This window comes from Pleurodeles waltl, chromosome 12 (assembly GCF_031143425.1).
Source record: "Pleurodeles waltl isolate 20211129_DDA chromosome 12, aPleWal1.hap1.20221129, whole genome shotgun sequence".
Classification (NCBI taxonomy): domain Eukaryota; kingdom Metazoa; phylum Chordata; class Amphibia; order Caudata; family Salamandridae; genus Pleurodeles; species Pleurodeles waltl.
In genome coordinates, this window is record NC_090451.1 from 669103193 (window position 1) to 669130097 (window position 26905).

At 45.0% G+C, this 26905-nt stretch overlaps 1 protein-coding gene across 3 annotated transcripts in view; it reads left to right on the forward strand.

Moving 5' to 3' along the window:
• HORMAD1 (HORMA domain containing 1) overlaps positions 1 to 26905 on the forward strand; it is a 326846-nt gene that overhangs the window by 152321 nt on the left and 147620 nt on the right. For all 3 annotated transcript variants that reach the window (XM_069216936.1, XM_069216938.1, XM_069216937.1), the window contains one exon: positions 5573 to 5721. In XM_069216936.1, coding sequence (XP_069073037.1) covers positions 5573 to 5721 — 149 coding nt within the window. The remainder of the gene's footprint in view (positions 1 to 5572; positions 5722 to 26905) is intronic.

Here is a 26905-nt window from a genome sequence, read left to right on the forward strand (position 1 = left end):
CCTACCTCAATGACTGGCTCTTGAAGGTGGGCACGCCCCAGAAAGTAGTCTCCCACCTTCAGACTAAGGCAAGCCTCCTGCACATGCAGGGGTTTACTATAAACATGTCAAAGTCACACCTAACTCCCTCTCAGACGCTCCCTTTCATCGGAGCTGTTCTTGCTCAGACTCTCAGATGCTCCCTTTTATCAGAGCTGTTCTGGACACAGTGCGGATTCGGGCCTATCCTCCTGAAAAACGAGTCCAGGATATTCAGGCTATGATTCCGATGTTTCAGCCTCTTTCCTGGATTTCTGTGATAATGACTTTGAGGCTGCTGGGCCTCTGGGCCTCCTGCATCCTGCTAGTGCCACATGCCCAATGGCATAGGTCGTCTTTGCAGTGAGACTTAAAGGTCCAGTGGGTACAGCATCAGGGGTATCTCTCAGACTTGGTCCGGATCTCGGAGGGACTGTGGAAGATATATAATGGTGGCGAATCAGGATTGGGTCAATGGCAAATCCCTCTCCCTTGTGCTTTAACCCCCATAGATCCCACAGAGGTGCTTTTAGGATGGAAGGGAGCCACCTTCAAAGAGAGGTTACATTTCATTACTTGGCTATCTCAATTGACAATATGCATCCCATATGAATAAAATAAATATTTCTCTTCTACACAAAGTTCACGTCATCCTAAAAAAAATCCAAAAGCACAACTCCAAAATATATATCTCCAGCGATTGAAATATATCGCCCCCAGATCCAGAATATAGTATGTACAGGACAGAGATCTGTAGACATGTTGGAGGAAAAAAGAGTTGATTAGCCAGGAAAATTACTTTCTCAGATCCTTGTTTAATTTGCCAAAGTGTACCTCTTTATATCCCTTTAGTTTTTTAAACCAGCCTTAAGCTTATCGGCAACATTGCAGTCCTTCGCCCTCTGATATTCTGGATATGGTTGTGGGCCACCCCCGAGCTGGAACATTACTGTAATGAACTAATTGCGATTATGAGTACCCCTAATATGGAATCCATAAAGTGGCTTCAGCTCACAAAAAAAGAACCTTTCTTGCAAAAGGTGTGAGCCACCTTTAGGTAGCTCCCTCTTCAATTACCACTGGTGCTAAATTAGCTGCTAAAAAAAAGATTGTTCATGTTGATCGGAGCAGTGCCACTGTAACAGTTTGTTTGTTCATTGACAGCAGTGTTCTTTCAGCTCAGTCCTAGGCCAGTCTTTGAACTTTACCTGGATGAAATAAGATCTGGCCAAGCGAAGACCTTTTATGTTAAATTCAAATTGGTTATACTTCAGATTGGCCATTATACCAAAAACTGGACCAACCTCCAAGTTGACACGCCCAGGTGTTGCCTATGCGGAGCAAACTGTGAAGACATTTGGCCATATTTTTTTTTTTTTTTGTACCTTGTACAAATATCCTTGTAGAAAATGGATCAAGCACCTCTGCAATAATGTGAAGCTAAGAAGCTACCATACACTCTTGAGGATAATGAGATCAAATACTGAAGGGTTTATTATATTTGCATTGCATTGAGCATATACTTGCATGTGATCTGGCTCATAATAAAATGCTTTGGTAGCCCACTTTAAATAGATACATCATTGTTCCACTTTGACAATCTGTATGCTCCAAGGACACATGAAACTTGATAGTTGGGTTTTATTCCCTTATTATTTTAGTGAGTGTTAAGTACTTATTTTATATCAATATTGATGTTATCACTTATATTTTTGGATTGTTTTAACTGTATTGCAAAGTTTAGGAATGGTTATATTATTGCACTGAATAATTCCTAGAGGCACAAGCACTTTATGTAACTAGTGCAATATGCTATCCATTAAAGAAAGTGTTTTTAATCTAATCACAAGCACTTTTATGTACCCAGTGCATTATGCTAGATAGGATGTTTTGCTGTTTTCTTTGCAATTGTTTTATTCATGGCTTTAATGTTTTATGGTATTTACTATTTATGGCTTGCTGTTTTATAGGTTCATTAAAATCCGAAATAAAATATTTTGATGATGATGACTTATCCTTGTGAGGGAGGGAAATATATTGATCATGCTTCATTGACCTAATAAAGTCTTGGATATCCTCATCACTATATCTAAGAAAAGCCTTATTTTATCACAAGAAGGGAGTAAACTTTGTAGCTTTGGCATGCAATGTGTTCAGCTGGATTAAAGGAAAGGTTTCTAAAGATTACTGCACAAGACCAGTTTGTAGAGGTAAGGATGCCCTTGATTCTAGAGAAAAACCTTAGAAGTCAAAGCCCTACAAGTGGCTTGCTCTTCAAAGGAGGAGGTACCAGTACCCACAGTGGGGATTTTCAAACTGACCCAGGAGTTGATGATGAAGCATAAACCAGATTGGATGACTCTTGAAAGAGAGAAGAAGCTGGTCTGAGGACTGGAGATGAGAGTTGCAGAAGACATACTCCTGAAGGCAGCAGACTACACCAAGAGCATGGAAAGTTTAAAGTAAGGACTAACTGAGAGGCTATCTTAGTTCGTACCAAAATGCCCCAGGCCAGAGAGCAATGGAGGCCTGACAGGAAAAGGGATCTGTGATCGGATACCCATTTGAAAGAAATGAGACAAAGTAGTGATCATAAGTTTCAAGATAGTTCCTTCAAAGATAGATGTAGAGAGAGGAATTTGAAAACTTGGACAAAGGGAAGGAAAGAATGGCTGAGATATTCCAGGCCGAATGCCCTTTGTATGGGTGCAGTTAAGGGGGGTGCTTGCCAAAGAAGATAGAATTAAGTAGAGGAAGTTGAGCTGCAATAATGGATGACAATTGTCCTGTATGGAAAAGTATGTTAAGGGAAAGTTGAACAAGATAAGCAAAGCGGAAGGAAGGAGATCCAGGAGTTGTTCATGGTACCAACAAAGCAAGGTTTTCAACACAGGTTTAAAGACTTGGCGAGTCCCTGGAACCCAGAATATGTCTGGCAGATGCACATCGATATGTGAAAGGTTATGCCATTGTGAAGATCCTCAGATATTTTTTCTCACCAAAAGGTGAAGGTGTCACTGTAAAATTTTGGTTGTGAGGATAGCCTTTTTCTTCTTCCAGAAGGAGAGAGTTCAGTTCGAAAAGTTGCTGTATGTCTGTAGCTAGATTTAAAAGGCGAGGAAACCAGACCTGAGCAGATCAATGGGGGATGGGCATGACCATCTTGCATAGGAAGTGTTTAGCAAACAAAAGAACCATGGAGAGAAGAGCATAATATGCAAAAACATAAGGGCAAAACTGTGACCAGTCCTGAGGAAAAGTATTTGTTGCCCTAGCATCCGAGTTGGGACACCAACTCAAGAACCTGAGAAGCTAGAAATTAAAAGTGGAAATTGAGGGAAACTATGTCCAAGAGACCCCAAAGGAGACTCGGAGTACGGAAAATGACCAGACCTAGTCTCGAGTTGGTGCTGTCCATGAGGTGTCTGGAGAAACAATCTGCAGAATACTTGGAGAGACCTGAAAGGTGCGGAGGCAGTGTTCCCAGAGACCTTGTGAAAGACCTGCTAGAGACTTGGATCTTGGCCTCTGGTTTTGCATATCTTGTCCTGGATAGTTTGTCGAAGAGCAGAATGAAACAGTGGGACATGTTTTTGGTAAGGCGTACTATGGCGAAGGTAAAAGCAAGGAGATGCAGATGATTTATGTAGAGACCATTTGTGGCTCAATCATATGCCCACGGTGACCAAAATGGCTAAGATAGTGGTGGTTTACAGAACCTCTCCACAGTGAAACCACACAGGGGACTTCTGTACAAACTGAATCTTAAGTCCACATTTCTGGGGTGGGGGGGTATTCCAACCCAATGTGACCTTCTTCAGTTTGACAGCATGGCTCCTCGCTCATCCAAATTAGTCTCTTAAATTAGGCTGAGTGCAGTTCTGACATCTCAAAAGTAGCTAAAACACCATCGGAAGAACATTCTAGGCTTTCAAATGGAAAGATTCTACCTGCTGTGCCCTTGTCATGGCTTAAATGTAATCTGCTGTGAAGAAGTTATCCTGCAATATTTTTTTCACCTAGCCAAGTCAAAATGACAGGGTACCTTAATGACAGTTCAGCTGGCAACGCTAATGACTAGCCAAAAGAAGCCAGGCCAGAGTTCATTATTTACAATTCCTGTGGTCAAAGACTTGTGGTGAGATTTAAAGTAAGTTTTCCTTCCCCTTTGGAAGCCTTCTCCTCCTTGTGAGCTATATTTGGTTCCTTCTAAGGGAATGGCTACTCCCTCTGACCAGAGGCATAAGGCCTTGTTTCAGCACTTTTCTTGTAAGGTATCTTTATTGATGGCTTTCACATCAGCCAAAAGTGTGAGTAAGATTCAAGTGTTCTTTGCTTCAGAACCTAATCAAGTTTCCCATTATCACGGAGTGGTTAGGAGAATGTATCCCTTTTATTTGACAAAAGCTTGAAACTCTCATATCTACCAGCCAATTTCTCTATTGGACTTTTTTGGTAACCCTAACACGCTGATAGAGAGATCATTAAATGTCAGGAGATTGGTCAGATTTTAACTGGACAAAACAAAATCTGCTAAGAAATCTAGCAGCTCTTTGCCAGCTGTGGCCCCATTTGCACAAGGTTAGTCATAATAAATTAGTCCCGGTCTAGTTGTATGATTTAATGAATTATGCTAAGGACTCAGTAAGCAAATAAACCTTTACCAGGTAACCCAAATTGCACTTTACACCAGGAAAAGTAGCTACTGCTCCTTGTTTGAGAAATCTTCCTATAGTAGACATTTGAAATGCAGGCTCTTTGAAATCTTTGTCCTAGAGCATACACCACTGTTGGTCAAGCTACTCCATGGAACTTTTTCAGTTAACTTTTCTTTCTGCTAATTGCCATTCTAGTATTCTTTCTTCTATACATGTGGAAAAAGTAAAAAAGGACTGGCCTGCTTTTCTAATCACTTATGCCATTAACAAAGATCCTTCCATGCATCATAAGAATCACCAGTGAAGTAATGTGTGATGCTCCACTTCCCAAGATCCTTGACCCTGTGTGGCTACAGGATATGAGTGCTTGGTCATTGTCCTAACTGAATGTCTTTGGTTACTTCCAGTAGAAGCCCTGCTGGGGATATGGAAGCTATTGGCTCCTTAAAGTGACAGTGCACGATTTTACAGTGTTTCAATCCCTACTATTCTCTCTTGCCTGTATTTTCCTCAGTTTTGAAATGTTTTTCATCAAAATATTGTGGCCCAGCAACGCTTAGCTGTTTGGCCATCAGCCTGCCAAATCTGTGTTTAAATCTTTTTTTGATATATGATCCAGTTTGGCAACAGCAAAGTTTCCAAATCTGTATCTCTAAAGGGGATATCCTGATTGGGTACTGATTTTACAAATTAGTAACTTATTCTGTTGTTATTGGCCAGTAGCCCGTACATATTCACACACTTCCAAATTGAGGTAAGAACGTAACTTAATGCTTATATTGACGTTAGTTTGTAAAGGCGAAATAGAATAAATAAATAGCAACAAAATGTTTATAAAATAAGAAATAATTGACAGAACTTTAAAATAATTTTTTATTCTGATTTTTTTTTTGTAGTAATAACAAGCGAGACACCAGCGTGACATGTACTGACCTGAAAAAATCGAGTATCCTTCTTATCCGCAAACTCTATATTCTTATGCAGAACCTTGGTCCCTTGCCCAATAATGTCTGTTTGACCATGAAACTTTTTTACTTCGATGAAGGTACAACCCATCAGTCTTTTTAATTTTTTACCTTCATTGAAAAGATGTGTGAACAGTTTAATGCATTTTCAGTGCTCAAATTAACATTGTTAAATTATAGTCGTCTCTACAACTACAATTTAATAATTAACATTTGCGCTTCAGTTTTCGGTAGAATTGATTAATTTAGTTTATATTCATGTTTTAAATCTTTTGAGGGAAATGTCAACAGAATTATCTGAGTGTTCTGTGGATTACAACCAGGAAAACTAGGAATGAGTGTTCCAGAAGTGGAGAAGGATGAAGCCAGGAGGTCAATAAGAATTAAGGTTTGCTTAAGTGCTGTTAAAAATGAGTGAAACAATAATTTGTAACTTAGTGCTTCACTCCCTTTTCAACTGAAGCTAATGTTTATCTGTAAAGAATTTACAAAATTCTCCAGTATTGGATCTTTCATAGATTCACATGCTTGAATTTTTCCCTATCATCAAACTGAGAGTCCCACTGTACCATAATAAAGCACTATGTCATGATCATGGGCCATAATGGCAAAGAACAATCACTTAAATAGCATATCTTTGTCCTTTAAAAAAAAAACAACAGAAACAAACTCTAGCCAATCAGGCGACAGCACCCTATAGAATACTCCCAAGAGAGGCAGGAGCCCTCATTTTCCCCAAAGGTCGTGTGAAAGGAGTCTCCTGAGCTGCGCTCAGTTTTCTTGAAAACCAGCCTTCCAAATCTACTCTGCTTCTTGAGCCATGTCTGAGAGTGCTGAGACAGGACTCTTCTGACCCTGCAAGACATGTGGAAAGTAAAAGCTTCATATGGATGATTCCCAGAAGGACTGTCTGTATTGCATCTATCCTCAACATCAGAGGAAGACAGAAAGGTTCCTAAAAAAACCTCATCATGGTTCTGTCAAGGACAGCTCATAAAAGAAAGAAATCACCTCAGAAGTAGCTAGATCTGACCCTAGTACTCCAAAGTACTCTGGTGTTTGTCAGAACCGTTGACAAAGCAGCCTAAGACTGCTTTACAACTCTCATCAACAATCACCTCACCATTGAGAGCAACATCATCGACAATGACCGTCCATGTCAGCATTGATCCCATCAACGATAATTTCATTGTTGATGAAGGCTATGCCGACAACCACACCATTGTCACAGTTGACAAAAGTATAGTTGTCAGCAACCCGCCAACAAGAATTACATTGACGACACTTAAAATTAGTAGACAACCACAGCAGTTGCTACTTGCGTCCATGGCGTCGTCAACAATACTAAAATTTCCAATACCTTTCTTCTTGCAAGAGCATACTTACTCCAGTATTGGAACTTTCATAGATTCATGCGCTTGAATCCTTCCCCGTTGTCGAGATGGGAGTCCCAGGTGTTATAAAAAATATATATATAATTCTCTAACATAGTAATACATTATATGTATAGACTGTTTATATTAGTAACATATCACAGTCTTTTTAGACAAAAAGACCAAACTTCAGAATGCACCAGTCAGATCACTGAACCCTCTAGAACCATCCTCTGAGGAGCTTCCTTCCCTCTGATTTTCCACTGCACGTGGTGCTGAGGGAGTCTCCACTGAGCTCTGCTCAGTTTTCTCACAGACATTCTTTCTGAGGTGATTTTGGACGATCACTCGACAACTTCAATCAAACAGGTGATTCAAACTGATCAGGATGTCAGAGACACCAAAAAATGGGCTATTCAGACCATGTGCTACCTGTATGAAAAAAGGCTGCATCTTGACGACCCTCATGATGACTGCATCTGTCTCTATCGAAATCATAGAAACTAGAGACTGCAAGGTATGTCCTACATTTTCTACCAAAACATTGAAAGATAGGGAGGGCTGTCTTCTGTGGCTACAGAAGTTGAAAACAAGAGCTGACCCGGTTTCTGAGGATGAAAGTGCTGCCTCTTCTAGGTCACTCACCAAAGCCCCTGTCAAACGAGATATGGAGGATGACGCGGATGGGTCTCCTAAAAAAGCAGTCAAAAAGTCTTCAGAGAGCTCCTCAATCTAAAAGCCCTCTCAAGAGGCATTCTACAAAATATACAAAATCTAAGACATCTTCAGTATCTGCAACACAGAAGCAGTGTCAGTCTGAGCCCCCAACACTGCCACCACAGGTAAAACACGGATTCAAAAAAAATTAAAAAATACATTGTCCGCACCATCGACGACGAGACCGCCTACGACGTCACCAGCTACGACAACGCGAACGGTAGTTACAATTTCCATGTCGATGGCTGCCTCTGCAGCATCCTCGTCAATGATAGTCACATCGTTGTTGCCTCTTCGTCCTATGGTTTCTATAGCAACGATGCTACAGTCCACAGACAACTCATTGACGACAACAGCCCTGACGAGGGAGTTTCTACTATCGACAGTGCACCCGTCAACGACACTGACGACGATTATCCTGGAGATGCCACCACCATCGTTGACAGTTCATCTCTCGTCGACGAATAGGACCATACCTGGAAATAAGCAGAGACCTACATCATTGCCTCTGTTTTAGTCAGCCTCACAGACACCACTTAAGAGGCATAAACAACAAAATCTGACACCCTCCATCACTTCACCTAGTAAGGTTTCTCGCCTCCTACCGTCGCACTTACTGGTTGACGATGAATCAGACGAAGAGGGCTTTTATGGGATAGCCAGAAGCCCCTCACAATTGAATATACAATCTCAGGAATACTCTGATGATGATTCCTACTATGATCAACAGTACAATGACCAACCACCTCGACCAGGCCTGATAGGTCTACCGTTTGGGCCAGTAGCAGACCCTCAGGCTATGCTGGCAGACTACAGGGAACGCTTCTCATCTGTTTCCGCATCAGAGTAACCCCAACCTTCTGGGACACAAGTAATACCACCACAACCTCAACACACCCAAGTGAGTTCCCTGCCTCATCCGCAGGACGGGCATACTTCTTCTGATGATGGAGAGTGTGAGAAAACAGGGCTGATTGCAGAGGCCCCTTAACTTTTTGCCTCCATTTTTCACTTTTTGCCCCAATTTTTCACTTTTTGCTGGTGTTTTCCTGACTCTGATGGTGCCCTGGGTACTGCTAACCAGTCCCAGGGCTTGTGCTCTGTAAAATCAGGATGCACATTAGGCTAATTATAATTGGCTAAGTCAACCTACCTATAAGTCCCCAGTATATGCTAGGGAATGTAGGTTTAAGGACCCAAGCATACGTAGTGCACCCATAGGTGCCCTGCTGAGGTGCCCAGTGGTGTCATTTTAAAGGCAGGCCTGCCTTACTGGCTGCTTTTAAATTAAAGTTACATGCAAATTCGACCTTGGAATTAAAAGTACTTCCAAAGCCTTAAACTACCTTATTTTGACATATATGTCACTCCTAAGGTGTGCCCTATGCGCCTCTAGGGCTGGGTGCCTGTAATTATAAGCAGGGACCTTATAAAAATAGTTGTATAAGCCCTGGTGAGGTAAAACAACCAAATTCGTTTCCCCCTTATTTTGTAGTGAATGGCCTCCATAGGCTAGAATAGGGAGACTTTATTAAAAATTTTAAAATCCCCTTAAGTAACAGATACTACAAGTTTGGTATCAAATTAATTGTTATAATAAATCCCACAACGTCGAGTTGTTGGATTTAATATACCATGTTCAGGTAAAGAGTTTTAAACTTTACCTGAAAAGTTGCCAACTTCAGCCCTGCAGTGTTTTTACTGCTTTGCTCTGATTGGCCAGCCTGCCTTGATGACGTATGAAGTGGCCCATCTCCACACAGAGATGTGCCCGGGGGAGGAGATCTCCCCTCAGCAGATGGGGAAGCAGGAAGGGGGGGGCGGGGGGCTGTCAACCTGGTCTTCAAAGGCAGGGAAGGACATTTGGAGCAACCCAGTAACACCCTTACATCCTGCAAACCCAGCCAATTAGGTGCCCCCTTGATTAAATTAGGAGAGGGCAGGAGAGGGGTGTGTTTAGGATTTTCAGCCACACCAGTGGGTGGGCTCAGCTAGATGTAACCTTCAAAAATCACTTTCAGCCATGATGGATTTTTGAGGAATGTTGCTCCCTGGGGTTGATTTTTGCCACACTTCCCAGGAAGTGGTCATCACAGGGGGAAGGACCCTGCCCCTGATTGGAGAAACAGGACCCCCCTGTTTTTCACCCAGGCGCAAGGATAAAACTGGCAGACCTGCACCCACACCTCAGTTCCCTACCAGATCCCTGCCAGGAATAACTACAGAAGAAGGACTGCCCTGCTGGACCCCTCACCTGCACTTGGACACTGCTCTCTAAAGGACTGCGCCAGCTGCACACTTGGGCTTCACCACAAGAAGGACTTTGCCTGGTTTCAACTGGTTCAAGGAGGGACTCCCTGTTTGCTACAGGTGAAAAATTGCAAACTAGAGTCCCCAGCACCAACTCCTGAAGAAACAAACCAGCTGACCACTGTCCAGTGGGCAAAAAAGGAGTTTGCACCAGGTACATTCTCGGAGTTGTAGTCTGCACCTTCAAGGAGCATCTCGGAGCTTCTGGAACCTTGGGGTGGACTGTGGACCTCAAAAGAACCTTAAAAGAACATTTGGAAGAAGATCCAGAAGTTTGGAGAACTATTGGAAAAAAACTCCATAGAGGGACCGACCCGCCACAGCAACTCTAGCCGGCTTGCCTCAACTGTGACCCGGCCTGACTTGCAGCTTCGTCCCGGTGAAGAAAATCTCCCAAAAAGAGACTAAGTCCAAACGTAGGAAGTTGACTGGGACCTCCCAGACAGCGTATCCGAAGAGGGCTCCAAGGAGGTCTGATCAAGATTCAGGTTTGCCCTGGTTGAAGGATTTTCACCTCGAGAAAACAACTACATCCGAAGGTAAAAATCTCCACTGAGGGCTCCCGCAACACGTATCCAAGGAAGAGTTTCAGGAGGTCGGACTGGACTGGCAGGTTCGTCCCGCTGAAGAAAATCTCCAGAAAAACGACTAAGTCCTAAGGTAAACGTTTGACCTTCCAGATGACTGCAAGGAAATTTTAAACAAAGCTTGGGCGGAGAGTACCAACAAAACATACTGCCTGAAGTGGAAAAGGTTCTGCTTGTGGTGCAAATCTGCTAAAGTACAACCCTTATCTTCAGCTCCAGAGAAAGTCTTACTTGATCTCCTTCAACTGGCACTCTCAAGATTGCAGCACGCATCCATTAAAGTTCACTTAGCAGCCATCTCTCGTTATAGTAGACAGGCAGGAAAACCATCTCTGTGGTCTCAGACTCATAAAACATTTCATGAGTGGTCTCTTCACGTCCTATCTACCAGTCAAAGCCCCTAAGTCTCCCCTCCCCTCTCTCACCCCCGCCCGTCATGGCAGTTGAATACAGTTCTAAGCCAGCTTATGAAGCTACTGTTTGAGCCTATTCACACAACAGAAATCACATTTCTTACTTGGAAAGTGGCACTCCTCCTCCCCTCGCTTACATCAGCGCATAGAGTGAGTGAAATACAGTCCTTCACAAAGCAAAAAACCTTTTTACAATTTGCAAGGGATACGGTAATCTTCTGAACAAATCCTAAATTTATTCCCATCGGACTTTCACCTCAACAAGCCAATAATATTGACGCCATTCTTTCCTAATCCACAAACGGCAACAGAAAGATCTCTTCATTTATTAATTAGAATGTGACACATCTGCTTATATCTATCTGGAGAGAACGAAGTCGTTTCGTAAATCAAACCAGCTTTTCATAGCCTACAGTAACCCCAGAAAGGGGTTCCCAGTTACAAAGCAAACCATGGCTTGCTGGATTACATCAGCTATTATCCTCTGCCATAAGAACGCTGGTCTACCTTTAGACTCTTAAGGTGCACGCACCAGATCAGTATCCACCTCCTGTGCATTGTTTTCGGGAATTTCACTTCTGGGACGTCTGCCTGGCTGCAACGTGGAAGAGCCCACACTTTCATGAGGCTCTACTGCTTGGACATTGAAACGAACAGAGATGTTGTGGTCAGTCAAGCAGTCCTCAGACATCTATTCTAATAAAGGTGAGCCTTTTTTTTTATTATCACCCGACATCCACTTTATTTCTATATCTAGGTGTATACATTTTTAATAGTTTTCCATGGTTCACTTTTCTTATGCTTAGCGCAGTTGAGGGAAAACAAGCATTTTGAATGTTCATATCTCTTCATTATATATGTCTATAGAAATAACTATAGAAAATGTGTTTGTTACTGCTTGCTATTCTGATTCAAGCATGTGAATCTATGAAAGTTCCAATACTGGAGTAAGAAATCAGTTACTTACCTGTAACTGTAGTTCTCTCGTAGGGGATTTCCATGATAGTCATAAGCACTGTATAGTCATAAGCACTGAATAGTTCCGCGCGCCTGCAGGGACCCCGGAGCACTGATGTGAAGTATATTCTTAAGTGCAAATACCAGCCCTTTGAAAAAGGTCTGTCAAAAAACACTTAAGAATAACAATGTGCAGCCTATGTGAACAGCTACACAGGCCAAATTGTTAAAAGAAAACAGTTGTAGTGTAAATTCACGTTTAAACATGTATTTATTCTATAAATGTAATAACAAATACATTCTCATATTCTATTTACACCTCTCATGAGAATAAAACAATGCAGGGCAGTGTAGCCCATAGGCTGCCATTATACAGAATGTAAATAGAGCTGTGCCTTTAAGAAAGTAAAGTCTTCCTGTTTCCCATCATGCACAGCAAAAGGCAGCTGCCTCAGTTCTTATTTCCGGCTCCTTTCTGACAGACCCTGAAGCATTGAGCTCTACCTCACAAAGCCTTTTTGTGACAGAAATTCATTAAAAATCTTTTGAATTTCAATTTCACTCGACGTTTTTAACATTGAGTGATCATTTTCTACTCTTTTCTGTTAAATTCTGACAGAATTTTGAGGTTTTTCTAGTTCAGAAATGCCTTCACTTTTTGACAAATGCCCTTCTTGTGGCAGAAAAAAGGCTAAAACAGATCCACATCGGGTCTGTATAATTTGCCTTCCATCCAGCCACAAACCGGAGTCGTGTGACATCTGTAAAACTTTCTCCAGAAGAACTCTTCGTGATAGGGAGAAAATCCGACTTCAGGCGAAAGAGGACAGGAGAAAAAGTGGTCATTCTACCACAGAGAGAGGAGAAGGTCAGTCTTCTACCAGGGCTCACCCTGTTTCCTCTATAACTCCGACCAGACCTGCTCAAAAACGACACAGGTCTCCGACGACGTCGAGACAGGGAACGGCGCCAACATGCTCGCCGTCGAGGAGTGGTTCACCGGCGAGGAAGAGACATCGTTCGCCGTCCACAGCCATTTCGCCGTCGAGACGGCGTGGACACTCGCCGTCGAGATCTGGCTCGCCGTCGACACGACGAGAGCGATCGACGTCTAGGGAGAGTGCTCGCCGTCGGAGACGTTCGCCGTCACCACAGCGACATCGAGGATAGTCGTCGAGAGGTTCTCAACGGCGAGAGGAATCGACGTCGAGAGGCACTCGCCGTTACCGCACTTCGACGTCGAGGAGTGTGTCGACGTCGAGGCGACAATCAAAGAGGCCTAGAAGGGTTTATACCACGTCAAAATCCTCGGCCTCACTCATCCTTCTTCCAGCGTCTCCACAACTCTCTCCTCGACAGTCGCCGTTGCCGCAGACACCGGTAACACCTATGGCTCCTCTTCCGGCTCCTCCTTCAGAGTCTGTTTTGAGGACTCCAACGCGATCTGTAAGACGTTCTGGACATTCCTCTAGACGTTCATCTTCCTCTCGGCACCATCGTCATGAATCACGGCAGAGATCTCAGCATTCACATCACAGACCTTCTTCTTCGTCTACACGGGACTACTCTCCAACCCTATCGGACTCACCGTCCCCGAGAGTGTCCCCCATAGATGATGTGAATACATTCCAGGAGGTCTTAGTACGAAGGGCGACCAAACTGAATATCCCGCTGGCGGTACCTGCCCCATCGACGTCCGTAATCTTCGAAACCTTACATCACAGGACATCTTCCAGACCTTTGCTTCCACTGGTTCCAGGTCTTATTGAACCGGCAATGGATATTTTTCTTACACCGGCCGCAACGAAGTCTGCTCCTTCCAGACTTATTAAGAAATATCGTCCACCAGAACAAGATCCTCTATTCTTGAGGTCGGACCCAGTACCGGATTCGGTGGTCATAGTAGCGGCAAAGAAATTGCATTCGACATCACCGTCTTCCTCTTCACCTCCAGATAAAGAGAGCAGAAAGATCGATGCTGCAGGATGAAAAGTATGTTCTACTGCAGCCATCACGATGAAAGCAGCCAGCGCTACTGCTTTATTAGGGAGATACGATCGGGCCCTCTGGGACTCTATACTGCAGTTTGCAGAACATCTTCCTAAGGACAAAAGGGAAGATTTCCTGGAGGTCGTGGGCGAGGGAGCCATGGTTTCTAACCAAGTAATAAGTGCTGCAGCTGATTCTTCGGTACTATCCGCACATAACTATGCTCACGGAATAGCGCTCAGAAGACATGCATGGTTGAGACTTACATCTCTCAAACCAGAAGCACAGCAGAGAATACAAAATTTACCTTTCTCAGGCTCCACTTTGTTCGGTTCTCATGCCAATGATGAGATGGCCAGAATGAAGTCTGAGCTAGATACCCTGAAAGCGGTAGGCATGGAACGACCGAAAGGTATTCCGCCGATATCAGCGAAGGCTTTTCACCCACCGGTATCGGTCACCACACTGGATGTCTTCACGCCCCCAGCAACAGCAGCAGCATCAAAGGGGCTTCTCCACACAACGAAGGTCGACAAGGGGTCGTTCAACACCTCAAACTCAGACAACTCGACAGGCTCCCGCGTCTAAGCCCTGAATCTTCGCTTCCCCCTCCTCCGTTATCCACTCCGGTAGGGGGAAGTATCTCAAATCATCTGGACGAGTGGCTACACATCACATCAGACACCCGGGTATTGAATATTGTGAGACATGGTTACGCTCTCAGATTCACCAGTCCTCCACCATCTGTTCCACCCAAAACAGCCAGCCACCACCTCGAAGCTCTTCAGGTAGAAGTCACTATTCTATTACAAAAAAGAGCCATAGAACCCGTCCCGATCAGCCAGCAAGGGAAGGGGGATTTATTCGAGGTATTTCCTTGTACCGAAAAAAGACAAGCAAGAGTTTCGTCCCATTTTAGATCCAAGGACAGCAAACAAGTAGATTCGCAAAGAGAAACTCCGGATGCTATCCTTGCACCAAATTTACCCACATCTTCGTCAGGGCGACTGGCTCTGTGCAATAGACCTTTGCGACGCTTACTTTCATATTCCGGTGACCAAGAAACATAGAAAATTCCTAAGGTTCACCGTCGGAAAACGTCATTACCAATTTGCGGTTCTACCCTTCGGCCTCAAATCAGCGCCAAGAACTTTTTCCAAATGCATGGCGGTGGTAGCCGCCCACTTGAGGAAACACCGAATATTTGTCTACCCCTATCTAGACGATTGGCTCATAAAGGCCTCCAGTTATCTAGAGGCGCAACAACATTTCAAATGGACTCTACAGTTGTTGCAGAAGCTCTGTTTTCAAGTCAATCTCCTGAAATCCACAGCAACGCCTGTTCAGAGGTTGCATTACTTAGGGGCCATTATAGATACCAATCTAGGAAAGGTGTTTCCTTCAGAGGAACGACGATTATCGATTCTCCAAAAGTGCAAACAACTGCAGGAAACTCCTCAGACCACTGCAAGAGTAATAGCTTCTCTACTGGGCTCGATGGCATCTTGTATCCATCTCGTTCCCAATGCTCGCCTCCATATGAGACCATTACAGGAAAACCTGGTGGATCAGTGGTGTCAACTGATGGACGATTGGGAGAACAAAGTCCTCCTTTCTCCCCACGCCCTACAGTCCCTCAAGTGGTGGTGTTTACCCAGCAATCTCTTGGTGGGGATTCCGTTCCATCAACAGCCTCCAGCTCAAACCATCGTAACAGATGCGTCACTGCTCGGATGGGGGGCGCACATGGAACATCTTCGAGTCCAAGGCAAGTGGTCACGGAGAGAGAGTCTCTATCATATCAACCTGCTGGAACTTCGCGCAGTCCACCTTGCGCTCAAAGCCTTCCTTCCCTCTCTGAGAGTGGAAACTCTCCTTCTCCAGACGGACAACGTGGCCACTATGTACTACGTGAACAAACAAGGAGGCACCAGGTCCAGGATTTTATCCAGAGAGGCTCAGACAATCTGGCATTGGCTTCTAGCCAGGAACCTATCGCTAGTGGCAACTCACCTGCCTGGAATCCAGAATGTTCAAGCGGATGCCCTCAGTCGCGTAATGGACGAGAACCACGAATGGGTGCTACACGACGACCACGTCGTTCGTTCCATTTTCGCACTATGGGGTACCCCCTCTATAGACCTATTCGCAACCCCAGAAAACAAAAAATGCCAAAACTTCGCCTCCAGATATTACCATCCAGGGACACTGGGGAATGCCCTGTGGATAAGCTGGTCAGGAGCATTTCTTTACGCCTTTCCACCGCTTCCCCTGATTCCGGCGGTCCTCCAGAAGTTATCCAATGCTCAGTCCAAAATGATCCTAATTGCTCCGGAATGGCCACGCCAATGGTGGTTCCCAGACCTTCTTCACCGGTCACTCAAACCACACATCAGGCTGCCTTATCGTCCGGACCTGCTCACGAAGTTCAGAGGGCAGATATCTCATCCCAACCTCTCATTGTTGAGTTTGGCAGCATGGCTCCTGAGCTAGTGCAATATGGACACTTGAACCTACCTCAGGACTGTATGGAAATTCTGAAAGAAGCAAAGCGCCCTTCCACAAGATCGGCTTATGCAAGCAAGTGGAAAAGATTCTGTGTGTGGTGTTTAGATAACAACATTGACCCGGTTTACTGTGGAGAGGAATCTATCCTGCCATACTTGCTAAGTTTGGCAAAATCTGGCTTACAACTGTCATCAATAAAGGTTCACTTGGCGGCTGTAACGGCATACAGAAAGAGCCCTTCACAAACTTCTTTTTTTCGGATTCCAATTATTAAGGACTTCCTGGAAGGTTTAAAAAAGGTTTTTCCTCCCATTAGAAAGCCTTCTCCTCCATGGGAACTGAATGTTGTCCTATCACGTCTGATGCTGCCTCCATTCGAGCCAATACATAAGGCATCGCTTCAACATCTCACATGGAAAGCTGCTTTTCTGGTGGCAATCACTTCAGCGCGTAGGGTTAGCGAAATCCAGGCCCTTTGCGCTCAAGAACCGTTCACGGTTTTTCATTCTGCGAAAGTGGTAATGAGAACTCATCCAAAATTTTTACCAAAAGTCGCCTCCGACTTTCATGTGAACCAAACAATTTCATTACCAACTTTCTTTCAAAATCCAACTACTCCTGCTGAGAGAACTCTGCACTCTCTGGATGTAAAGAGGGTTTTGAAATTTTACTTGGACAGGACAAAAAGCTTACGTAAATCACAACAGCTCTTTATTAACTATGGCCCAGCTAGAACAGGGTTGAGCACGTCTAAGCAATCTTTATCCAGGTGGATTGTTTCATGTATAATGTTATGTTATCAGTTAGCGAACAAATCCCTTGGGGGTAGGCCAAAAGCCCACTCTACTAGAGGGAAGGCAGCTACTGCAGCCTTGATGAGAAATGTCCCTTTGGCAGAAATATGCAAGGCTGCCACTTGGAAGTCGGTCCATACCTTTACTAAGCATTACTGCCTTGATACAGACGCTAGGGCAGATGCGCAGGTTACACAGGCCTTGCTTAAGAATTTATTTGCATGATTCATGTTTTTTGTCAGTATTCTTCTGTCTACTCCACCGCGGTTATGAGGATGGGCATGCTACTCTATTCAGTGCTTATGACTATACATTGAAATCCCCTACGAGAGAAGGAATGGTTTCTTGCCTGTAACTCCAGTTCTCTCGTAGGGGTATTTCCATGATAGTCATAAGCAACCCTCCCTCCTCCCCGGTGGAGTTGACATAGAACAAGTTGCCATGAATATTATTGATGTTGGTACTCCAACAAATGTTTTGTTCCTTCATGTCAGGTTACAAGCCTCCAAAAAGAACTGAGGCAGCTGCCTTTTGCTGTGCATGATGGGAAACAGGAAGACTTTACTTTCTTAAAGGCACAGCTCTATTTACATTCTGTATAATGGCAGCCTATGGGCTACACTGCCCTGCATTGTTTTATTCTCATGAGAGGTGTAAACAGAATATGAGAATGTATTTGTTATTACATTTATAGAATAAATACATGTTTAAACGTGAATTTACACTACAACTGTTTTCTTTTAACAATTTGGCCTGTGTAGCTGTTCACATAGGCTGCACATTGTTATTCTTAACTGTTTTTTGACAGACCTTTTTCAAAGGGCTGGTATTTGCACTTAAGAATATACTTCACATCAGTGCTCCGGGGTCCCCGCAGGCGCGCGGAACTATTCAGTGCTTATGATTATTCAGTGCTTATGACTATACAGTGCTTATGACTATCATGGAAATACCCCTACGAGAGAACTGGAGTTACAGGTAAGAAACCATTCCTTCTCCAGTATTCCTGTAACTGAAGTTCTCCAGTATTGGAAGCTTTCATAGATTCACATGCGAGCCACCCGCCTCCACTGCGGAGCAGACCTCCAGATTCTGTTACCTATGATTCAGCACTACTGCTTGGAAAATCTGAGGGAAGGCAGCTCCTCACAGGAGGATCCTAGGGGGTGGAGTGACCTGATTGGTGTTTCTGAAGTTTGGTCCTTTTGTCTGAAACGACTGTGATATATTACATTACATGTATCAGCTGTTAAGATTGGCATTACTATGTTAGAGAATGATATTTTTTTTACAACACTGGGGACTCCCATCTGGACGATGGGGGAAGGATTCAAGCATGTGAATTTATGAAAGCTTCCAATACTGGACAACTACAGTTACAGGTAAGTAACCTATTTCTTCATCAATCAAGGTGTCTCCTCTTCCCCTAAGCCATCTGTTAGACATCAAGGAGTCAGCAGAAGAGGGCTCCTTTGGAATAGCCCATCAAAACTCCATAACAAATATCTGGCGGCAGAGGATGAGAAAGAGTATGACCAATATTATGGAGAATACTACACTAAGTAACAAACAATGTGGACAGACCTAGGTGTAATGAGGTACATCACCAACAATATAGTACATAATCTTCTCATGAGGGTACGGTTCAAGTCCCTGTGTCTCTATTTCAAGACTTTCAGGTAATTTTAAAAGCCTACCTGAAAAGCTTCCCTGAACATCATAAGAAACAACCTGCACCTCCATCTCAGTCTCCCAGAACACCCGGGCCCACCCCTTCACCTGTAACGCCTAGGATGACACCTGTGTCGACCAAACCAGTGCCTCCTGTAGGTAATCCATCAGATGATGACAGAAAGGAGGGTGAAATACTTGAGACTCAACAATGAATGGGACTATTACCTGATTCAGACTCCATCACCTCCTACTCCACAGCCTGTGGACTCCCCTCCAGAGGACATAGTCAGATTTCACATTTTAATGGAGAGGTCTGCAAGACTGTTTCAACTGCTGATATCAACCAAGCCATCTGACTGGTTTCTGTCTGACTATAGATCTGGAAAAGAAATCAGTCCGAGCCATACCCATTGTTGATTACATAATTGAAAAGGGCACAAAAATTATGTAAATCTGTTGTTGTGGTGTTACCGTGTATAGAAAAGGAATATAAGACACCAGAAGACTTGCCTAATCGGACATCCTAAACCTGACTCCATAATCTCTTAAGCAGCTCAGTGTTGTTCTAAACCCCCCCCTACCCTCCAAAATGCCTATCTCTTCTCCACCAGACAAGGAGGGCAGGTGCTTAAACAATATAGGGAAGAGATTTTCATCCATGTCTGCCATCACAGTTCCTGCTGCCAACTTTCTGGCCACATTGGTATGATAGGCAAATGTGGTCCAACATCATTGACCTCATAGAATTAGTGCCTCAGGATGGAAGATCAGAAGGCAGAACAATCTTGCAGGAAGGAGAACGCACGTCATTGGAAAACATGGACTGTGCAATGGGCCTAACCTGCACTGGATTTCGACAGCTGTGGGAGCTGTAGTTTTAAGAAGGGAAGGTTGGTTCAAGGCAACTTCTTTCTGACCATAAGTACAATAAAAAATACTGTAAATGTCCTATGGTGCGAAAAACCTGTTTGGCAGACACATAGAGGATGCCCTGCTGGCCTTCAAAACAGGCACCAACACTGCTAATTCGCTGGGCATCTTTCAGTTTCAGAAAGTGCACTTCTGGGGAGTATGGAGAAGGGGCCTCTCATCCTACAGAGGAGGATAATAACGTTTCCAGCAATACCAATCCTTTCAGCAACAAAATAGGTCCTCCTATAGACAGCAGTCCTATCGACAGCCACCAGCAGCAGCATACAATAAACAGGAAGAGGAGAACTGACTCTTCACCCCCCTCCCTCCCCCCCCACCACCCCCACACGCACGCACACACACAGCCGATACACTGGCCACAAAAATTGATGTTACCTAGGTGATGGCTAGCCCCTACCCTTAGGAGACTATAGGTTCAAAAATATCCAACTACCTCCAGCAGTGGCAGTAGGTAACGTCAGACAAGTGGGTATTAAATCTTATCACCTGTGATCACACCCTCGAGTTTATAAAGAGGCTGCCGACACTCCACCAAAGGGAGCTCACCCACCTTGTCTTTACTTACTCTGAAAAGAAGCACTCTCCATGCCAACCAAACAAGCAATAAAAAAAGTTGCCCATCCACAGAAGGGTATTGGTTATTTTCTCATTTATTCCTAATCAAGAGTAAAATAGGGAAATGGCCACTCATTCTGGACCTCAGTAAAAAAAAAAAGTACTTCCAGAAGCAGTCCTTTTGCATGGTCCCCTTTCGGACATCCTGCATCGACTAAACCACGGAGACTATATGACACCTTGAATTTAAAGGATGCAGACTTGAACATCCCCATGCACCCCAAACATCACAAATTCCTCCGTTTCATCGAAGCCAGCACCCATTACCAATTCAAGGTCCTTCCATTTGTATGAAATGCCTAGCTCCTGTGGCAGCTTCTCTCAGGAAGGAAGGTAATCGGGTATTTCCCTACCTGGATGATTGACTGATAAAAGCACAGACGGCTTCTCTGGCATCAAAGGCCAAAGGAACTTGCCGGGTTTTCTTTCACATATTAGGCCTCACTGTAAATTACCAAAAATAGTCAACTATTCCATCTGCGAAGATACTGTTCCTGAGCGCAGCCTTAGCAACGAGCTCTCAAACTCTTGAGAAAAAAGTCTTGTAAGGAAATGCCTCCTTGGCATGGTTACCCCCTGACCTTTTGCCTTTGCTGAAGCCAAGTTATGATTGAAAGTAGTCTGGGACCCTGCTAACCAGGCCCCAGCACCAGTGTTCTTTCCCTAAACTGTACCTTTGTTTCCACAATTGGCACAACCCTGGCACTCAGGTAAGTCCCTTGTAAATGGTACCCCTGGTACCAAGGGCCCTGATGCCAGGGAAGGTCTCTAAGGGCTGAAGCATGTCTTATGCCACCCTGGGGACCCCTCATTCAGCACTTGCACACTGCCTCATAGCATGTGTGTGCTGGTGGGGAGTAAACGACTAAGTCAACATGGTACTCCCCTCAGGGTGCCATGCCACCCTCACACTGCCTGTGGCATATGTAAGTCACCCCTCTAGCAGGCCTCACAGCCCTAAGGCAGGGTGCACTATACCACAGGTGAGGGCATATGTGCATGAGCACTATGCCCCTACAATGTCTAAGCAAAACCTTAGACATTGTAAGTGCAGGGTAGCCATAAGAGTATATGGTCTGGGAGTTTGTCAAACACGAACTCCACAGTTCCATAATGGCTACACTGAAATCTGGGAAGTTTGGTATCAAACTTGTCAGCACAATAAATGCACGCTGATGCCAGTGTGGAATTTATTGTAAAATGCACCCAGAGGGCATCTCAGAGATGCCCCCTGAATACCAATCCGATTACCAGTGTTAGGCTGACCAGTTCCTGCCAGCCTGCCACAAACCAGACGAGTTTCTCAACAACCAGCAACAAACTTGCAACTTTTCTACCACTTCAAAGACCTCACTCTTCCTGCCGGAAGCGTGAGACTTCACAATCTGCACCCAATGCCCCTGGCTCGAGATCCAGAGAACAAACACCACAGGGAGTACTCCCGGGTGACCCCCTTGGATCCCCACAGCTACTCCTGCAGAGAGAATCCAGAGGCTCCCCCTGACCGCGATTGCGTGTAACAAGGGACCCGGAGCCTGGACCAAGCACTGCATCCGCAGCCTCCAGGACCAGAAGGAACAGAACCTCAGTGCAGGAGTGACCCTCTGCCTAGCCGAGGTGGTGGCTGGCCAGAGAAGCCTCCCCTGTGCCTGCCTGCACCGCTAGAGGGACCCCTGGGTCCCTCCATTGGTTCCTATACAAAACCCAACGCCTGCTTTGCACACTGCACCCAGCCGCCCCTGTGCCGCTGAGGATGTGTTCTGTGTGCCTACTTGTGTCCCCCCAGTGCTGTACAAAACCCCCCTGGTCTGCCCCCTGAAGACGCAGGTACTTACCTGCTGGCAGACCGGAACTGGAGCACCTCTGTTTTCATTGGCGCCTATGTGTTTTGGGCACCACTTTGACCTCTGCACCTGACCAGCCCAAAGCTGCTGGTGTGGTAACTTTGGGGTTGCCCTGAATCCCCAACAGTGGGCAGCCTATGCCCAGGATCTGAGATTTGTAAGTGTCTTACTTACCTCACAATCTAACTAATACTTACCTCCCCAAGGAACTGTTGATTTTTGCACTGTCTACTTTTAAAATAGCTTATCGCATTTTTAACAGAAACTGTTTGTTATTGCTCTAATTCAAAGTTCCTAACTTACCTGTATGGAGTACCTTGCATTTTATGTATTTACTTCAAATCTTGAACTTGTGGGTCTAAAAATAAATTAAGAAAATATACTTTTCTATATAAAAACTATTGGCCTGGAGTTAAGTCTTTGAGTGTGTGTTTCTCATTTATTGCCTATGTGTGTACAACAAATGCTTAACACTACCCACTGATAAGCCTTCTGCTGGACCACTCTACCACAAAATAGAGCATTAGAATGATCCAATTTTGCCACTATCTTACCTCTAAGGGGAACTCTTGGACTCTGTGCACACTCTCTCTTACTTTGAGATAGGATATACAGAGCCAACTTCCTACAAGTCTGCTACAGTGCGTTTGTTCAATTCGCTCCTGGGAATGATGTCCTCTGTGATCAGTCTGGTCTCTCTTGCACGCCTGTAAATGAGACCCTTGCAAGAAGAGTTAGAATAACAGTGGATTCAAATAGAAGGATCATTCAAGGTCATAGGGATGATCACACCAGGTATAATGAAAGCACTAACCTGGTGGTCCCAAGGCACTCACCTTTCAAAGGGCCTCAGGGTCCTATCTCAAATAGGACTGTAGTAATTTGTGATAACTACAGATGCATACTTGGAAGGATGGGGGCAGTCATTTGCAAGACCTGAAAATTCGAGGAAAATGGTCAGCATCCCAGAAGAAAATGCACATCAGTCGACTGGTGCTGAAAGCCATTTTTCTAGGTATCCAAGGTTTCATGCCAAGAATAGCAGCGTCTTCAGTATTAGTGTGCACTGACAGTACTACTGGCATACACTGTGTCAACAAACAGAGGGGCAAAAGATTGCGGAGTCTGTCCAAAAAAGATCTGCAAATCTAGAGCTAGCTAACAACATGCAAGATAACTCTTCGACTGGACATGTATCCTGGGCAAGCAGTCTCTTAGCAGACATGCTAAGCAGAACCAAGAACACCTGCCCAAAAGAGAGCTGGACCAGCCATTCTGGACAGGATCTTCTTTCTCTGGGGCAAACCAGCATTTGATCTCTTTGCAACCAATGTGAACTGCAAATGCCAGTTGGCTCAGCATCCGGGGGGAACACCCTTTCGATCAGACGGTCCAAGATCTATGCATACTCTTGTCCCCCCGATACCACTTATACTAAAGGTTCTCATCAAAATGAAAGCGGAGCAATGTCGCATCCTTCTGATACTCCAACTGATCTAGGCAGTATTGGTTCACAGAGCTTCTCCTACTATCAGAATCCAACCACATTCGCCTACATCTAGCCAGGGCTAGGTCCTTCATCCAGACCCTACTTCTCTCCGCTTATGCGCATGGCTGCTGAATTTCATGAATTCGAACATCTCTGGATTGCAGGGGCAGATGCCATGATAAAAACATACATGCTCAAATTGAAACGTTTCTGCCTATGGTGCCAGAAATCAAACTTACATCCCATACAAGTCTCACCTGAGCAGATCCTACCCTGTCTCCTCTCGTTAGCCAGTCAGGACTTGTGCATGCATCTATAAAGGTGCATCTCACTACAATATCAAGATACAGACGCTCATCGCATTCTCTCTTTGTGCTCAAGCAGAATCCTCAAACAATTTGTAAAAGACTTGTTCAGAGTCTTTGCTCCAGTATGGACTCCTCCCCCTGACTGGCAACTGAATATATTTCTATCTCAACTCATGAAGAGTCCATTCAAGCCAATACATAGAGTAGACCTCAAGGTTCTCTTTTAGAAGGCTGCACTGCTAGCGTCAGGGTAAGTGAAATACAGGCTTTTACAACTCGAGAACCTTTCTTCACAAATCCAAAAGTTATACCAAAGGTCCCTTTTGGATTTTCATTTCGGTGAACCTGTAATATTCTCTTCCAGGGGATCCTCATCAATAGTCATAAACATTGAATATTCCCGCCCTTGTGCGGGGACCCCGGAGCATATATAAAATACACACATATAAAGTATGAAATATGCACGAAAAATATATATATAGCATTTTTAGTAGACATATCTTTCATACTAAACTCATATATACATGTGTAAAACAGCAATGCAGGCTATAATCATAAAGAGGCTAAAATGCTTTATTTCTTTGAAGTTTTTTTTATTTTTTTTTTTATTTTTTTTTTATCATTATACAATTACAATAGAGAATAAATATCTACCCAAGCCCCCAAAACTGGGCTTAGGGAAATAAGCAGTAGTAATCACTAGAGAAAAAAGAGAAAAAACTACATTGAAAAACAATGGAGCATTCTTAGCCAATAGGCTGCATGCAGGTTAACACAGGAGAACCATAAAAACTTTGGCACCGTGCCTTTAAGACCCTGAGCACCTCCAGTATCCCACCATTCCTCAGGGGTGAAGGAAAGGTGACAGTTGGTTCACAGTTAGGTTAGTTCTTTTTTCCGGCTTCTTCTGAGAGGATCCTGGAGCATTGAGCTCTCAGTTTTTCTGAGTTTTTCTCAGAAAAATACTTTAAAACAGCGTTTTTTCCTGTTTTACTCGACATCTAACATCATTGTCTGAGTTTGGCAGTTTTTTCCTGACAGAAAAATGCCTTCCCTTTTTGTCAAATGCCCTTCTTGTGGGAAGAAGGCCCAGTCAGATCCACACACTCTTTGTATTGTGTGCCTGCCTCAGAGTCACTGCCCTGACATTGCAAACACTGCAAGAACATGTCAAAGAGGACTCTGAAGGACAGAGAAAAGATTGGGCTTCACGAGAGGCAGAAAACATCATCCTCTTCGCTTCCCAGGCAGCCAACAGGCCATTCTCAGGAGAGAATGGCTAGGTCGACGTCAGCAGGTAGGAAAGTACCTGTTTGTTCCCTGTCGACGTCGTCGCTGCCACCATCTCACCGCCATAGATCGCCGTCGACGGCGACCCACCCGACGTCGAAGGATACGGCGTCGAGGGAACATGGCCATCGCAGGGGCATATCTCTGTCGACGGCAGCTCGCCGATCGACGTCGAGCCATCACCGGCGTGTCCGTTCGCCACCGAAGACCTCACGCCCCCCGACGTCAAGAGACACAATGTCGAAATCGCCACGGCGGCAAGAGCGACATCCGCCGTCGGCCGCCCACCGCTCCACGTCGAGGCACACGACGGCGAGTAGGTCGAGGTCCAGAGAGCGCCGTTCGATGTCAAGACACTCTTCGTCGAGGCATTCAACATCGAGGCACTCAACGTCGAGGCAAGAACAACCGGCGGTGCGCCCTTCAACATCGGCACACGTCGACACAGGTTTTACCTTTCTCGCAGGTAGTAGAACATCGCCTTCCTCCAGCAGATAAGGCCGCTCCATCTCCAGTGGTCTCCATACAGAGCGATTCATCTCGTTCGAGAGCGGCATCATCGGGGCATGTTTCACCCATCAACTTGTCACCAAGATGGTTGGAGAGCCTTAATAGACCAGCGGCCTCCCCGGATTCGCAGTATTCACGAATGTACTCTCCTACTGCCTCTCTCCCGAGAACACCATCACCGACAGTGCGGGCAGGACGGGCTCGTTCTGCTCCTCGCCAACCGACCACGAGGCCTGGGCGCTCTGTTACAGCGTCTCGCAGCAGGTCACGTTCCCAACGACGATCTAGGTCACGATCACGACACAGAAGATCGCCCTCTTGGTCGTCGTCAGGATCATCCGTCGGACGTTACTCCCCCACCTTAACAGATTCTCCACCAGCTAGGGTCTCACCGGTGGATGACATCACCACTTTTAATGAGGTGCTTTTAAGGGGAGCGCAGAAGTTAAATCTAGAGGCTCCAGAACCATCTACCTCCTCGTCAGTCATTTTTGAGACTCTGCAACATAGAACAGTTTCGAAAAAGCTACTGCCGCTAGTGCCTGGTCTGTTGCAGCCAACCATGGACACTTTTTTGGCACCAGCCACCCTCAAATCTACTCCGGCTAGGATTTTGAAAAAATATAAAGTGCCTGAACAGGACCCTTTATTCCTAAGAACGGATCCGCCACCGGACTCAGTAATATTGGCCGCAGCCCGAAAAACCCACTCGGTGGCATCATCCTCCACGGTCCCACCGGACAAAGAGAGCAGGCATCTAGACTCTGGGGAGAAAAATGTGCGGCACGGCGGCATCTATAATGAAGGTCTCCAGCGCTTCTGCACTCCTGGGCAGGTATGACCGTTCTCTGTGGGACTCCCTCAACAGGTTCACAGAAAAGTTGCCCAGGGAAGACAGACAGGACTTCCAAGAGATCCTGCAAGAGGGATGTCTGGTATCCAACCAGGTCATC